General features: G+C 41.8%; 1 protein-coding gene across 1 annotated transcript in view; it reads left to right on the top strand.

The window, feature by feature from the left end:
- The window catches only part of LOC147673771 (N-terminal EF-hand calcium-binding protein 2-like), a 565615-nt gene that overhangs the window by 50283 nt on the left and 499184 nt on the right, over positions 1 to 16148 (top strand). The window contains exon 2 of the mRNA XM_086945528.1: positions 14083 to 14107. Within this exon, the coding sequence (XP_086801654.1) occupies positions 14083 to 14107 (25 nt within the window). The remainder of the gene's footprint in view (positions 1 to 14082; positions 14108 to 16148) is intronic.

Genomic DNA, 16148 nt, shown 5'->3' with positions numbered 1-16148 from the left:
TAGTTTTGTGAGAAGATATCTTTCATATTTCCCAAAGTCATTCAGTCGTTGATAAAAGCCTTTGTGCCAATGACCGGCCTTATTCAATAGCCTTCCTTCTGGCCCTCTAACAATGGCGGCACATTTGGAAGACAGTAACGTTTGGGGTACACTATGGGGGTAACTTTAGATTAACCACAATATCCTTCTAACTTAAATATTGGTAAGCAAGATGGTTGGCTCTCAAATACATGGCCCTTAGACAATCTACTGGGATAGCTTTCTTGAGAAGAACCACACGCTTCTACTGGCATCGGGGTCATGTGACTATTTGGGGTACACTATGGGGGTAACTTTAGATTAACCACAATATCCTTTTAACTTGAATATTGGTAAGCAAGATGGTTGGCTCTCAAATACATGGCCCTTAGAAAAATCTACTGGGATAGCTTTCTTGAGAAGAACTGCACGCTTCTACTGGCATCGTGGTCATGCGACTATTTGCCTCCTTTCCATAATCTGATCGAAAGTGAGGCTGTGGGTGACATCTCTTGTCACATTCCCTCAAGCCAGTTGAACTTTCCCCCACCTCCTAAAAACACATACTTGAGTCACTAGGGATTTCTGCATTATGATTCCAGGACCTTTAATTTGTCAAAAACTGTTGTGAGAGAGTAAAATGGCTCACTAGTTTATTTTCCAGGTCCTTGAGGTCTTTGGTAGTAACTGAAATGAAAACAAGATTTTGTCAGACCTAGCACTTTCCCTGTAGGCTGTGAGTCTGATTTTGTCTTACTAGCTGCCTCACTCTTATTGGTCTCCTTTTTTATCTTTTCGAAAGGGGGAGAATTCGGGGGACGCGTGGGTGAATCACTGTTAATGCTAACATGGAGGGGATCATTTCAAATACAGGGATTAGGGTTAACTTTGGGGGGGGGGCGAGACCCACTCTCAAATGATGAGCCACACATCCTGAGGAGGGAGCCACCAGTATTACCATCAGAATGAATCGTATCCTGTAAGCCATTATGTAACTCTCAACTGATCGAAGAAAGTCTTTCTTCGACACGCCCAATCTCAAAGGTAATAACCACATGGCATCAGTAGGATAGGATGCTATAGAAGGTGACGGGAGAGCCATTTTATCCCTTGCCTCTTTGGTTGCAAAGGCCTTCCTCTTACCCATTTGGTCACAGATTATTGCTCTGGGAGTGTGGACGAATACAGCCAAGAGGGTTAGCCCGGCTTCTTGAGTGCCTTCTAAATTAGCAGTGTCTTTCTCACTTGCAAACTGCACTTAGTGTCTCCTAATGAATCAAACGGTGACATGACCTTGAAAGGGGCATACCACTCTTCCTTCTGAGTTGCAATGACCGTATCAATGGTTTGTAACCACAACTGCAAACCAGAATACTGACCTGAGTAGGTGAAAGCCATTTGCAAAGTGGAAGCTGTCCATGGCCGCTTCATTTTTCTGAATATAAACCTTATTTCTTTAAGGGGGACGGGATGCACTCCAATAAAATAAAAAATAGCACTTTCAGATTGGTTTATATAGGACTGGAGCTCTACTAGCCATAATAGGTCTACGGCACTGCAAAGCCTCCAACACAATAATCATAGAGACAGGTTGAGGATGATGACTTTCACTAGTACATCTTGAAATCCCTATGTTAAGTAATCATGCAGGGTGTCAAACTTGAAATTTGTCAGCAGGACACTTATACGGAAATCAGTCACAGTGATATTTGGACCAACTCTGGCTCTATTAGGGTGATGTAAAATATATTAGATTCGTTTTTTTAATAATAAGGCCAATACCTTGGATTTTATGAGAAACCTTTACATAGTCTAAAAGAAGCTTGCATATGTCACCAATGATTTATGAAGCTGTACTCTTCTTCAGAAAAGTCCTGTTCAAAGGTGAAAGCTGATTTGACAAAGGTGGCTAATGAACATTAATATACCGACATTTTGCATCTATATTTTTACAAATGTTTATAAAAAAAATTACTGTTACAGAATCAGAATATGTTGTAGCTTTTGTGATGCCCACAAACAGACGCATGTCATTTTGGATAAAGGAAGCTGTGTTTGTGTAAGGTTTAGGATGTGGCATTAATGAGGTTGATTAAGCATGAAAGTTGAAGAACAGAATGACATTGGGCAAATGTATTGTGTAATGTGATGTACTGTAAGGTGGATTTGTAAATCGCTGCTTGTCACCTGTGAGGGTATTCAGGTGCTGAGTAGGTGAGTGTAGAAGTGGGGTGAGGCTGGGCCTGAGTATAGGCAGTGTTGACGGTGCTACAAGAAGACTAATTGAAAAGACGCGTCTTCTGCTTTTTGCGTATTTCAAGAAGGGAGGAGGAGGTCCTGATGTGTTGGGGGAGGTCAGTCCAAAACTTGGCGGCGGGGTAGGAGAATGATTGAGATCCCGTTCACCTTCTGTGGATGCTGGGTGTTTGTCCGAATGGGAGTGATGCTGAGAGAAGTTGTCTGGTGGGTTGGTGAAGTGAAGCAAGTGATTGAGGTATGTGGGTCCCATGTTGTGTAGTGACTTGAATGCATGTGTGACAAATTTGAACTGGCAGCACTTCTGAATGGGGAGCCAGTGGAGCTCTCTGAGGATTGGGATGCTATGGGTTTAGTGCCAGAGGTCAAGGACGAGTCTGGCAGTGGTGTTTTGGATGGTTTGAATTCTGTGAAGAAGATAGGATGGGATGCCAGCGTACAGTGTATTGCCATAGTCCAGTCTGCTTGTGATTAGGGCCTGCCTGATGGTGCTTCTGCTGTCCAGTGGGAGCCACTTTAAGATGTTATGTAACATGTGGAGGATGTGTAAAAATAAGGAGGTGACTGCATTGACCTGGGACCTCACTTTGAGGTTGGTGTCCAAGTTGAGGCCTAGATTCCTTGCTTGGTTGGATGGGGTGGTGTGGGTGCAAGGTCAGCGGGCCACCAAATGGAGTCCCAATGTGATTCCCGAAAAAAACACTTCAGTTTTGTCGGTGTTGAGCTTCAGGCAGTTGTCATTCATCCAATCGGCCACACTGGTCCTGCATTGGTTGAAATTTGTCTTGGTGGTGATGGGGTTATCTGAGAGGGAAATCATTAGCTGGGTGTTGTCAGCATAGGAGAGGATGTTGATTTTGTGGATTCTGATGATCTTAGCCAGGGGAGTCCGGTATATGTTGAAAAGCGTGGGGCTTAATAATGAACCCTGTGGAATTTCTATTTTGTGAAATGTATTTCAACTTTTCATATTATGGACGAAAGAAAATTACTAAATATTTATAGTAGTTGGTTGAATGAAATGAAGATATGAAAGCGAAGGCTCCATCAATTGGAGATGACGTTTTACAAAATAGTATCATATTTTATAATAATAATAATAATAATAATAATAATAACTTTAGCTTTATTCGATTTAAGTATAAAATCATAAAAGCACATTGCAAAAAATATATACACAATTACAAATCAGATTATTTCAGTTCATTTCAAATCATGTCGGGTAGCGAATCAATGGAATGTCCAGAGAGGGTCTGTATATTAAAAGTCCTTCACCCCTGAGGTGTATTGGCCCAACCAAAAGTTAATCTTGGCGATGATCTTGTATGAGGGTGTAGTGCTTCTCTAGGGTAAAAATCGGATAAGCCCCAGGTGTGTATAGGTCCGTCTCCTATCTCTGGTTTCCAAGATTGGAGGTAAGGAACAACATTGTTATTAAGAAACTTTATTAGCACCAGATCACCAGATCTCTCTTTTCGGAGCGGGCCTAACCATCCCACCCTTCTAACACATTTTATTCTACCATCAATGTATGGGGGTAGGGGTCTATTTTTTGTTAGCCAAAATAGTGTCTTATTTCTCAGCTCCTGTTCGCTTTCGGATTTACCCTTTGGGAGTTCCGGCACCCCAGACAGGACACCCACGAACGGAGCAGCCTCCGGTGGTAGATGGATGTGATTAGTTTTCCTTTGCATGTTCCGTATCGTGGGGAGTGGCCCTTTAGGTGGTATTGTAGCGTTATTTAGCCCCGTTGTAAAGGAACAGCTAGGTGTTGTTTTTATTTTGATGGGGGCTTTGCCGCTAGTTTGAGTTGGCGTACCTGGGGTTGTCCGTTGGGGTTGGGATACTCTATTTTTTGAAGATGTTGAAGGGTTAACAGTGTTACATGGAGATAGATTGGGGTCTGCCACGTTGTTTTGGGGGAGTGAGTTTATCTTGATCTTTTCCTCAATTGCCGTGATCCTGACCCCGAGGTCCTGCAATTTTTCCATTAGCGGGTGTATTGCGGCGTTGATCATAGTCTGTAACTGGGTCAAGAGTGTTGGTGTGATTGAGGGAGCAGACAATATCTTCTTAGCTTGAGTGTCTATATGTTTGTCCGCAGCTTGATTCCTTTCACAAGAGAGGTTCTGGAAAAACATACTTGGGTTCAAATTACTTGATTCTGGTGGGCCAAGAGGAGTATCCAAACGGTTTCCATGGGGTGAGGATAAAGAACTAAGGTGGGGGCTTGAAATGGCTGTAGGACAAAAGGAGGCGTTAGTGTGCTCTGATGTCGACTTAACGGCTGCATATTTGGTGTGGCATAAGCTGTTAAGTTCCTCTAAGAAGGATAAGTTTGGAGACGCGACAATAGACTGAGGGGGGATAATGTCATTATTGGGACGGTCGGTAAACAATTGATCTTGTGCTATTCTTAGTGGTTGTTGGACAGTGGACGGTGCAGTATTTGTTAGGTATTGAACCATTGACCCCTTGTCCCGGTCCCTGAACCCAGTATACAGTTTCTTGGCCCCCTTACAGGACATATTATCAGTAGCAGCTGGCACCTGAAGGGATTTGCAGGACTTAGCACAGGGAGTCTTACCTATTATACATGCACGGCCAGGGGGGGTGGCCCGTCCCGGCCTCCTCTGGCCTATGATGGCCTTAGATGGTCCCGCCTTGTCCCGGCCTTAGCCCGGCCGCTCCCGCGCGCGACTCGCGGTGCGAGAGGTTCTCCCGTTGTTCTCCCGTGCCTCCGGGCGCTCCGCTGACGTCACCCGACCGCCGGGGCACCTGGGGGATGTAGTCCCTTGCCCTCGCGGCGGTCGGGTTGCTGGCAAATGTTCGTGCTTTCTGGCCGTTCCCCTCACGGCACCAGGGTCTCGCAGGGTCTCACAGCAGGTCCTCCCCAGAGCGTTCCACCTCCCTGGGCGTCCGGTCTCCCGTTGGCAGCTTTCCCCGCAGCGCTATTTTGATAATAACTGTAAAACTTTTTTATGACTACGGCACTGGATACACGACATTCTATATGATCCGCAAAGCCCTGTTTCATTAATGTTAATGAGCTAGGATTCTTTAAATCCTACTAAATTCTGATGTCGCACTTCAATAGATTAGTACAGCTAGGTCAGTACACAATGGAAGTCAGGTCGCAAAGCAGTTTGTGTGCAAAAACACGGACTGATCAGACAAATCATGCATAGGGCCCATCATGTAGTTCATATGTGTGTCTTCTTGTTTGATTGTGGCTATGTGCTATCATATAATTTAAAAAAAAAACTCAGGCCAGAACTGGAAAATCATGAAGGATAACCAACATTTGAGATTGCAGGATTGCTAGAGACACCGACTTGACGTTGGAACGATTGAAAGCTGAAATCTGATTGGTTATTAACAGTTTTTGTGTAATACTAATTATTACTGACTACTTAAAGCATTTGATCCAAGCATTTGAAGGACGGTCTCAACACTGACTCTTCAGTGATCCACACATCTTAACCTTTTGCATTTCTTAGGGTTGTTTGAGGTTTCAGATTTTGGTTCTAGGATTCTTGAATCTTTAAAGCATGTAGACCACACAACTGATACTTTGCTTTCCACCTCGCCTTACAGAAAAAGTTACTCCATGTTCCTATAAATTTGAAGTCCAGCAGCAAAAAGTGGACAGAATCATGAAAAGTAGAATCTGACAGTCACCTTATACATTTAAAAAAAAAAAAAAACTCTGTCACAATGATATTGGCAACAAGGTCAAATGTTACAGTAAAACCGTTCTGGCGTACACAGTTGGTCACCATTAGGATGCATTTTAAAAAAGCGTAGAGGTGTAAGGCACTTATTCCATAGATCTTTGTGTGACTGCAATTTACAGAAAATAGTAACAACAGTAAGATAACTTCGGTGGTTAATGCACTCACTAGAGAGACCTGTTTCATGTCTATTCGGAGATTCTAAATTATAAAGTAGTACAGAGGGTTAATATGCCTGCTGCAATGCACATCGTGTAACATGCAGGTCACAGATTTGCATTTTATGTGGATACCTCATTGGGCTGCTGTGTTTGTTACAGAGATCATTTTGGGTCTTCAAGTTCATACGTAACAATCCTAAAATAACACAATAATCCATGAACGGAAATTAAGGAACTGCATGCAAACTTTAAGGTATAGGCTTAGAACATTCTTGCTTTTTCTCAATCTTTTGTTATTCTAAGTTATCTAAAAAGGGTTCCTTTGGGTAGTAAAACAGCCCTATTGGTAAAGAAAACCACAAACACTGTGCTAAGTTTTAAATCCAGACATTGGCCCCTATTACGATGTCGGTTGGAGTTGCCTCCGATTGACACCGTCTTGGTGTGGGAACCGACCAACCATAGGTCGGCAGTTCCGAACACCGTATTTCAACGCGACCGCACATGGTGCGGTCGAAAGCTCCTATTTCTGTATGGGAGCTTTTACTTTGGCTGGCAGCACATGTTTGGGAGTTTGTGTAAATTCCTGCACAGTCTGGCAGACACCTCACAGCGCCTGCCGCAGGGAGAAGGGTGCCCTGCTAGGGGCCCCCCAAAGTCAATTTCCGATAGGCTTTCCATGTCGGAAAGCCCAACATGGAAAGCCTGTCAGAAACCGACATCATAATACTGATCGCGAAAATGCCACCTGGAAGGGAATATGGTGGATTTCCGACTGGCTGATGGGCTCCACGAGCATGCCCGAAAGCAGCCGGAATGGTCAGTTTGAATTGCGACCGCCGTAATCCTAATACAGCAGTCGAAATTCAAACCAAGGATGTTGGTCAGTCTGAGGCTTTCTGACTGACATCCTAATGAGGACCTTCGTGTTACTACAAGCCCTGTTGATATATAATGACTACCAGTATCAGTGATATACATCTCTTGTAACCTTTATGGTCTTATGTGACATTTCCTGCACAGTGATATGCACACTTACATGAATTATTGTCTCTGTGTAATTTGTGCTCTCTAAAGTGCTTGGACTCCTTACAGCAGGTTAGGTATTGTTATAAAATAAATTAAATAAACAATCAATTAACACTTTTTAAATTATTACACAGACAATTACACTGACATTCTTCCAGTGCATACATGTCTCCTGCATACAGGGATTGAACAAAGTTTAAAAACCTACCTCCAAATTATGTTTTTTCTTGTGGAGTAGTAACAAGCTGAGTACATATGTGCCTTTCCTTTGCATTGGCATTGATGAGTTAGGTTCCAAATATCTCCCAACCATTAAGAGACACCAACAAAAGGAGGCTGAGGGACCTTTAAGTAAGGTACTTTTGTGTTATGCCTAGCTGGAAGTGAAAATATCAAATATCCTTTGTCCCTGCTAATTGATGCTGTAAATGGAAAACATATGTGTAGTCTGGTGTCGGCAGAATACTCTGGGTCAAATTCAGTATACATCACTGGGTGGAGACAGATCCTGCTTAATATTGGCTGCCAGATCCGGCATCCAGTTGGATCACACTCATTTGCAGCAATAGGTGTCAGTATGAAACTTAAACACTAACTTCAATATAATTTCTATATCAGATGGTTAGCTGTGAATAGACAATATCTCTATAAATTCTTCTATCAAGCAGTTGTTTCAGTTATCATATCTTTAGTTTTCTTCCAGGACTTAAATAAACCTTTGTGAAAATTGTAATCATAACTCATTTTATTCCATTACTAAACTAAATGGGTATGAAATGTTTCTTGCTTTAGTTTTCAAAATCAAATCAAACATTTCTAACTCAAAATGAACAGATAGAATAGTTGTCTATGGTGTACTACATCCATTTCAATTATTTATTTAACAATTTATAAAGCGTGCAAATACCCGTAGGTGTCTCAGCGCTATGTACTAAAAGTATAAGCCGAAAGCTGGAGAAAGCCTATTGCTTTAAGAGCCACGTTTTTATTTGTTTTCTGAATTATAGCAGTGTAGGACTAGCCTTAATCTGCAGGGGGAGAGTGTTCCACCGTTTAGATGTAGCCAATGTGAAGCTTCTGTTACCCCAGTTGACTTTCTTAATTCTAGGGATGATCAGAAGGTTGAGCGAAGAGATCTATTGGGTGCATAAGCCAAGAAAGCTTTCTTCAAGCATTCTGGTCCTGTGTTGTGAATCACCTTATAGGCAATGCAGAGAGCCTTAAACGTTGTTCTGCTTCTTACAGGCAGCCAGTGGAGCTGCTGCACCACATTGGAGATGGGTTTAAACTTCGGGGTACCTGTTAGCATCCTAGCGGCTGTGTTTTGTACCAACTGCAGCCTACCCAGAACCCTTTCTTGGGCATTGATTAACAGGCTATTGCAGTAGTCAACCTTAGACATGACCAGAGCACAGATTAAAGTTGTCCCCGTGCTGACTGAGATGAAAGATAGCAATTTCTTTATCATCTTTAGCACATAAAATGACGAGGAAGCCACTGTGTTGGCATGATGTATGAAGGATAGTCTATCCTCAAATATGACACTCAAGTTTCTTGCTTTCTTGACGGGGATAGGAAGTAATCCCAGCTCAGTTGGCCACCAAGTTGGAGACCATCCTGGGGCAAGGTTTTGAACTGGATATGTTCTGATAAATCGTGAGTCCGTGCTTCCGCCTCGAGGCGGAAGCACGGACTCACGATTTATCAGAACATATCCAGTTCACGAAAAGTGGGTATCACGACACTGGAAAAAATCCCAGACCACATTATCCCTCGTTGAAAAGGATGCCTAAATAAAATATAAAGCAGATTCCTGGACCCGATATTTAGAAGGTTCTATGCCTGAACCACAGAAGAAAAGGAAAGTAAGGCAAGATCATCAATCTGACTTTCGCACATAATTCAAAGGTTTATACCCAACATGAATACCACCAACGCGGAAAGAATAGGAAAATAACCCCAGGGAGGGACTTCTTCCTGTGCATCCTACAATAAGAAGGATATTCAAAATTTGAAAACGGTTACCCCAAGAACTGTCTTGTCCTGAAGAAGGTGTTATGGTATCCAGGGTTTTAACACCGAAACGCGTCCACACACTGGTTTGAATAAAGAATCCAAGTAGAGCCCAGGGAACAACAGATATTCATGAATTATTGGTACTGTAGCTCCCATGAGAAAATATTGAAAGGCTTTTTGGATCAAGCGAATGCGTAGCAAGAGTATTTGAAGCTACTGATAGAAGGGGGAATGCTTTGAATAATTGATGTACTGTGATTATGTGATGAATAGGTTCTTTCCGTGTATTTATTTTAACTTGTGTGTACTGGATGAGATATTGTGAATATTTGTTCCCAATGCCATGTATTGTAAATTTATAATGTTTTAATGATGTATGTTTTCAGGAAGTTTTTCTGAAATTTTAATCAATGTGTGGAGGACAGTGTCTTCTTCCATTTTTTATGAAAAATAAACAGATTGTAAACATTACATTTTAGTGTGGGAACTATACATTTTTGTCTATAAACCAGGCCCTCAGAATGAATGTGACAAATAATGTATAACAGAGTGAGTAAAAGAGTAGTTCCTCCAGGGATGTTCCACTGACTTTTTTGTCCATAGTATCCTGTTCCCTGGAACAAGTGGGGTCTTCTCTCTTTCCTGGACTGAATTCAATTTAAGACAGTAATTAGACATCCAGGTACTAATGGCCAACATACCGTCGTGGAAGCTGGCCGTGGAAGCAGAGAACGAAACTCATGGAACTTCACTGCATTCTCAAGAAATTCCCTCAAGGTGGGCCTTGGGTCGGCACAACGACATATAGTTTATTTTTTATCTCAAGATAGTATGCATGGGGCCCACTCCACATGGCAACTGTTAGCCCGATCATCCCACCCCCCATGGTCTGACTGAAGTACAGAAGTCAAAGGGACCCCATTCCCTGAGACACTGAGGAGGAGAGGCAGCAGAGAAACACCCCATCCTGCCTCTGGCCAGGAAGCAAGAACTTGTTCGAACCCACCACTCTCTTAACATACAACCCCTACACACACAACACATAGCCTAAATAAAAGTGCTGCCACGTAATCGTCGGTTAGCAGCATGACGCATCCCATAGACTGATGAAGCATGACACCAAGGGTCCTTTTGGTGTGTGAGGGGTATTTAAAGAACACTGTGTGCTCCCCAACATTGTAGGGACCACCCCAATAACATCTTTGTGTTCTACTTGGGGAGACCGAATCCACCGCATCTCTCCTCTCCCTTGTTCTTATATTGACTGACCAGGAATCAAGAGCAACAGGTGTTTTTCCCATGAGACAGAAACATAGAAAATAACCTGTCAGCTTCAAGCTGCACACACCAGCTGTGCTGCAGTGGGGGCCATCAGGGGCATTTGGTAGTGGGCTCCCTTGATTGGCCTCAACCATGTATCCACAATGGGTGCCTCCTCAATCAAGCTGGGGCACCCGGCTCCATGGGCAGCGAATCATGAGGCACCAGAAAAAAAAAAAACAAAGAGAAAAAGAAATACAAAATAAAAAATAAAAAAAGAGCCAGAGCAAAACAGAGTATTATAAAATATTCACTGCTTTTAGGCAACAAGCAATCTAAAATCTTCTGGGGTGCTCCACGAATGGCCTACTTACGTCTTGAGGTGCTTCCATGAGTGACAGGGTACCACGAACGCTACCAATGGATTTATTTAATGTTTGAGGGGCTGCCAGGAGTGCAGCAACACCACCAGAATATACCCCACCACAACCCACCTTAGGTTTCCCAGGTCACATGATACATGACCTCGAGAGGTGGTTGGTGAACTTTAAGCTCTTCTTGAGCCTGTATTTTTGTACATAGGTGTGGGAGGACAGTGACTTTTAGTAGGGGATTCACAGGCTGCGTTTGAGACCAGAGAAATGTAAATGAAAGACTCTGAGACATATTTAATTCAATTAAATGCTTTATTGGTAATGGTGTTGATTGACAATACAAGGCTTTACTTTTCACTTCAATGTTGGGCCATAACATGCAATGCATATTGTACTGTCCCTAATTTACTTCAATGGTGTTGCAGTGGTAAATTATAGCATGTGGCTGCTTTTACTAAAGTAGTGACTCCCTAACAATGTGAATAGGCTTGCCTTATTGCTAATGGCACTCCCTTAAATTGTGATGTTGAGTTTGGTACAGGTAGGGGGTATTATGATTATAGGGTGCATGATCCATTAGGGGTATAACGTGATATGATGAAATCACCAGATCCACATATTTCTAATTAAATGCATAGTATTTAGCAGTTTGTGTCATAAAATAACTTTTCCTTTTTAAAAAAAAAAGCACTGACTGGACAATTATGTATTGAGTGTTAGTGTTGCATACAATCGAGCCGGGGTTCAAGCCCACACCACCTTTCCTGAGTAGGCCTTGGTCTGCTCTGCTTTACTACCCTGAGAGAGTCAAGTTCTTCAATGAAATATTTGGTTCCCAGTAAAAATATCATTGCAGTCAAATTACTTGTGAGGAATTCATACCATTCACACCTAATAACCCAATTTCTAGGGTAAAAGGGATCAAGCAGGAAATTAGAAACCATAAATTCAGCAAGCTTAAATCCTGCCTCTTTTCCTTTTAGGGCTGCTCTGGATCGACTGGTAAATTTGGTTACATCTTTGTTAGCTGCTGTAGTGTGCAGAATTGTGCGGCACCGAGAGTGAGCCCTGGGAGAATATAGCACTTACCAAAAACAGTACAAACAGTTCTTCTCTTACCATTATATGGATTTGGGACCTCCATCTCATCCAACTCTGGAAAAAAAAATTATGAACATCTCAATTATGGTTTTCATTAATTTACTTTAACAGTAGTTGGAACTGGCACCTGTTGTAAGTGGTACGGCTGCAGCATCTTTATGGGTTTAAAATTAGCCTCTTCTGAGTTGTTGGTGGTTGGGTGATCATGGCATAGCCATGACATTTCTCTTCTCTTCTCTTGTTGACCAGAAGTACAAAGGAAGAGATGCTCCTGGGTGTTTTCACCAGTAGACGCTCAACTGAAGCCGTTCCCTCACTTTAGTGAGCCTTGCAGTCTATATTTAATACCTACATATCACCTAACTAGACAATCTTTGCTCTGCAGAGATGGGCCATGCCTTTTTGACTACACCACAGAACTTAGTATTATACAGACACCATTACACCATTTCAAATAATGTAGGATACAGCTACTTTTTGAATGGGGCGAAGATAGTAGTTGTTTAGACAATGCAGTGGTACTGATTTATCAAAAACCTATTAAGTCGATGTAGTGTATGCCTAAGTAGTAGTGTCTATGCAGTGGTATGTTGATGTGGTGGTAGTTGAGGTAGCAATACTCCATATACATCTTTAATTACTATTATCAGGGATTCTCTGTCCGTCTACTTTCACATTTATGACTTGAATTACAAGACTAAATTAGACTCTTTGTCCTTCCAGATCAGTAGCATAAGTATCACTGGCAGAGCAGAGTGAGAACTGTTCTGAATCTGCATGGCCGTCAGTTAGGGGCCGTCAGGGGTTACAGCTGCGACCCCTGGCTTACCCTTGCGACCCCTGGCACTGCACTTGCAACCCTTGGCTCTAGAGGTAGCAAAACCAGTGCCAAGAACACAGTGGCAGCTCGTCCTTATGGTCATCAGTTGGGGCTCCAATCATATTACACTAAAAGTAAATAATATTATATATTATTCACTATTAGTGCAATAAATGGTGTAATAAAATATGGAGTAAAATTAGCTTGAATATGACCTTCCCTAGCAGTAAAAAAATATTTCAAATGTATGTTTTGTGCAGAAGTGCAGGTGAGAGTGTGTTTATGTGAGAGAGAGCGTGCATGAGTGATTGTGTGTGTATGTGTAAGCATGTGTGTGTAAGTGAAACTTGGGATGTCATTTCCGCTACCCCTCGCCTTTTGGTGAACTGACGTTCGTGTGAACCTGGTCTGTGGATTAGCACGTGCACACACACTTCCATGCTTATCGTCAACACAAAAACCAAATCAGTAAGCAGAACCTGTAGAGTTTCATATTGGGAAACATGACTTTCAGTTAGGCACAGTCGCAATTTTGCATTACTTGTCCTAAATGTTACATACTTGTAAAGCGCACAGCTGCCCCAGCTGTATACTGCTGAGTAACCCATCCTGGCTTTCCCTGTGAGATGGTCCCTCCTGGGCATCTCCAAGGTGAAGACAAGCATCCCCGGCGCTGATGGGGCCGTTAGTAGAGATTAAGCAAGCTATTGCCCAGAGTTGCTGAGTGGGACCCATGGTTGGAGTAGGCACCGAGGCGAGAATTATCGAGTCCGCTGACCATGGCCCAAGACCCTGCCCCGTCTGGAATCGAACACTGGTCCCGGGCCGACCTCTGCCTCCGGGTCTGCCGCCTCTAACCAGTTAGCCACACCACTCCACTAAATAGTTTATTGTTTTTAAGTGTTAGGTGAATATTTCAAAACTGTTCCCCCTCCCATGTCGCACATTTTCACTTACTTTTTACTGACAGGAGGTTGGTTTGAGTAAAAGTGTCTTGGAGGGTCTGTGAAACTGATGTGTGCCGAGACAGAGACATTTTCGTCGTGAGTCTTTCTTCTGCAGTATCGAAAGTGTCTTTAGAGTTTCCACTCAGACGACAGATTAAATCGATTTCACATAGTATGAATACTTTTTGCAAAACATTATGGCTATTTTTTGCTTCTGATCATCAATATATTCTAGTCAAATTTCTCAAAAACTAAAAATGACAATATGAAAATATACCATGTTTTCTAAAGAAACGTAATAATAAAGGTAAAAGAAGTGCTTGGTGTGAAGTGATGATTCATAATTATCTTTATTTTTAATTTTAGATTTTCAGAAGAGCTGACAAAAATGGTGAGTAGTTTTATATTTATATTTTTTTCTTCTGTTAGCAACAGATCGAGATCTGGATAATTTCTGGTTTGTAGTTTTAAAGAATGTACATCTGATTTCTTGGTGTGCTTTTTACTGAACGTGTTGTCTTTACACTCCTTGTATAAATTACTTTGGGTTCAAAACCTTTACACATCTATATCCGCTGGCTTGGTGCTAGCCTGACACTTGATTGGAATTGTTGCCCATGGGCAAATGATCATTTTATTAAAAGTAGAAATGATTAAAGAGTCTTGATAGCGAATTGGTTTGAAGTCTCTCGAGATTCATTTCAATTTATTTTGAATTTCGAGAAGCTACTGACTTTTTTTGTGGAAAACTCCAGTATTTATCTATCACTATTAGAATGTTAATTGGTTATTGTTATCCTTGTTCTGCCTACCGGAAATCCGGTTTCCACCGATTTCACAAATACCTTGAAAACAGTTCCCGATTGTGAGAGAAAACAAGTTCTAGCAAAAAATAAAACAGTCCAGTACTAGTTAATACTGTTCCACCTAATTCTGTTATCTTGGAATCTCCCTTATGGCTTCCCTACATCAACAGGTATCCTTTGCCAACCACATTGATGTAGACGTTGACCATCATTGTAAGTTCTGATCTTTGCCTGGTCCCCCTGCCCCATAGTTCATGACTATTCTTAATGCTTGTCTTTTCCTTCAAAAATCATCTATGTTGGATTTTCTCCTTCTTCTCCTCTGCATGTCAAATCTTGCCATGGATATGGACTAAGGAACTTTTATTAACTCGTTCTTCTCTAACTGGGTCATTTCAAGCCTTCAGAAAGAACTGACCACGGCTTAAAGTATTTTCCTTTAAATCGAGACATGTGGTCATGTTTTGCCGGTTCTCTCCACTGGATGCTAATGTAAAAACGTATTTATTTGTTTTTGTGTTTCATAGAGCGCAAACTTGACCCATAAGGGTATCAGAGCACTTTACAGGAATCATGGAAGTGTACAAAAGGCTAGGAATCGCAAGAATATACAATAGGTAAAGAGGGGACGGGGTGGTAGGTACAAAAGGGATAGCAAGACACGTATATACATTTACAAATACTCACAACAAGGCCCCAGGTTTCTTGGTGGGGTGACTAGATAATCTGAGGGGAAGCAGTAGTCGAAAGTGAATCAAGGTCTCAGAGGTGGGTGAAGGCAAAAATGTAAGCGAGAAATTTACCCCCCATGAGAAATGTTTCTAGTATAATCTCTGAAAAGTACACCGATGTTTCATCAATGATAGGCCCTCATTATTATGAGTCAAATTTGCTAACTAATATTAATCTCAGGGCCTAATATCCTCGGAAAGTGGACTGTTAGGGTTTCCTCCATTTCATCCAGCTAGGTTTCAGGGGAAATGTGTCAAGGTTCTAGACATTCAGGTTATAAAATGAACTTTTGCCTGGTGTTCAGGTCAAGATTATTTTGAATGCTACAAGGCTCTCAAAACATGGTGATTTAAACAGTAGGTCTTTTTAGATTTTCCTGCACCCTTTGAAGGCCATTCACACAGTGTGTGGTATATGCTGGTTAAGTCAACTTCTGGAATCAATAAAACCAAGAGACCCAATTAGTGTTTTATGGACCGATATAAGACCAAAACGACATAATATGCATCTCAGTGTTGGAGGCACTAATTGGATGTCACACTGATGCGGTCACCTAAAACAAATGCCTTTTTGTTGAGTTGCACCTGACTTTTAATCTAAAAAAGGATGAAATAGGCAGTATTTGAATGAAATAAGGATTTGACTTAAGTTGTGGCAAGTAAAAATTTCATGAAATTGGTCAAACATCATGATATCACCCATTAAAAGTGTTCATATCCAGACTTTGTTGCCTGGTAATGTGTAAAATATAATACATTTTTCATGCTTCATTCTCATTTTGGAGCGAACGTCCTATCACTATGTTGTGCTTAGGTTTATTGTTCTGCCCACTCTTAACTCACACCAGGAAAAGGTCATGAAGCCTTTCGCCATACCTCCTAATACTATTGACAA

Source organism: Lissotriton vulgaris, chromosome 12, assembly GCF_964263255.1.
Source record: "Lissotriton vulgaris chromosome 12, aLisVul1.2, whole genome shotgun sequence".
NCBI classification, from domain to species: Eukaryota; Metazoa; Chordata; class Amphibia; order Caudata; family Salamandridae; genus Lissotriton; species Lissotriton vulgaris.
Note: the sequence above shows the minus strand (reverse complement) of the source record. Positions and strands in the feature narration are given on the sequence as shown.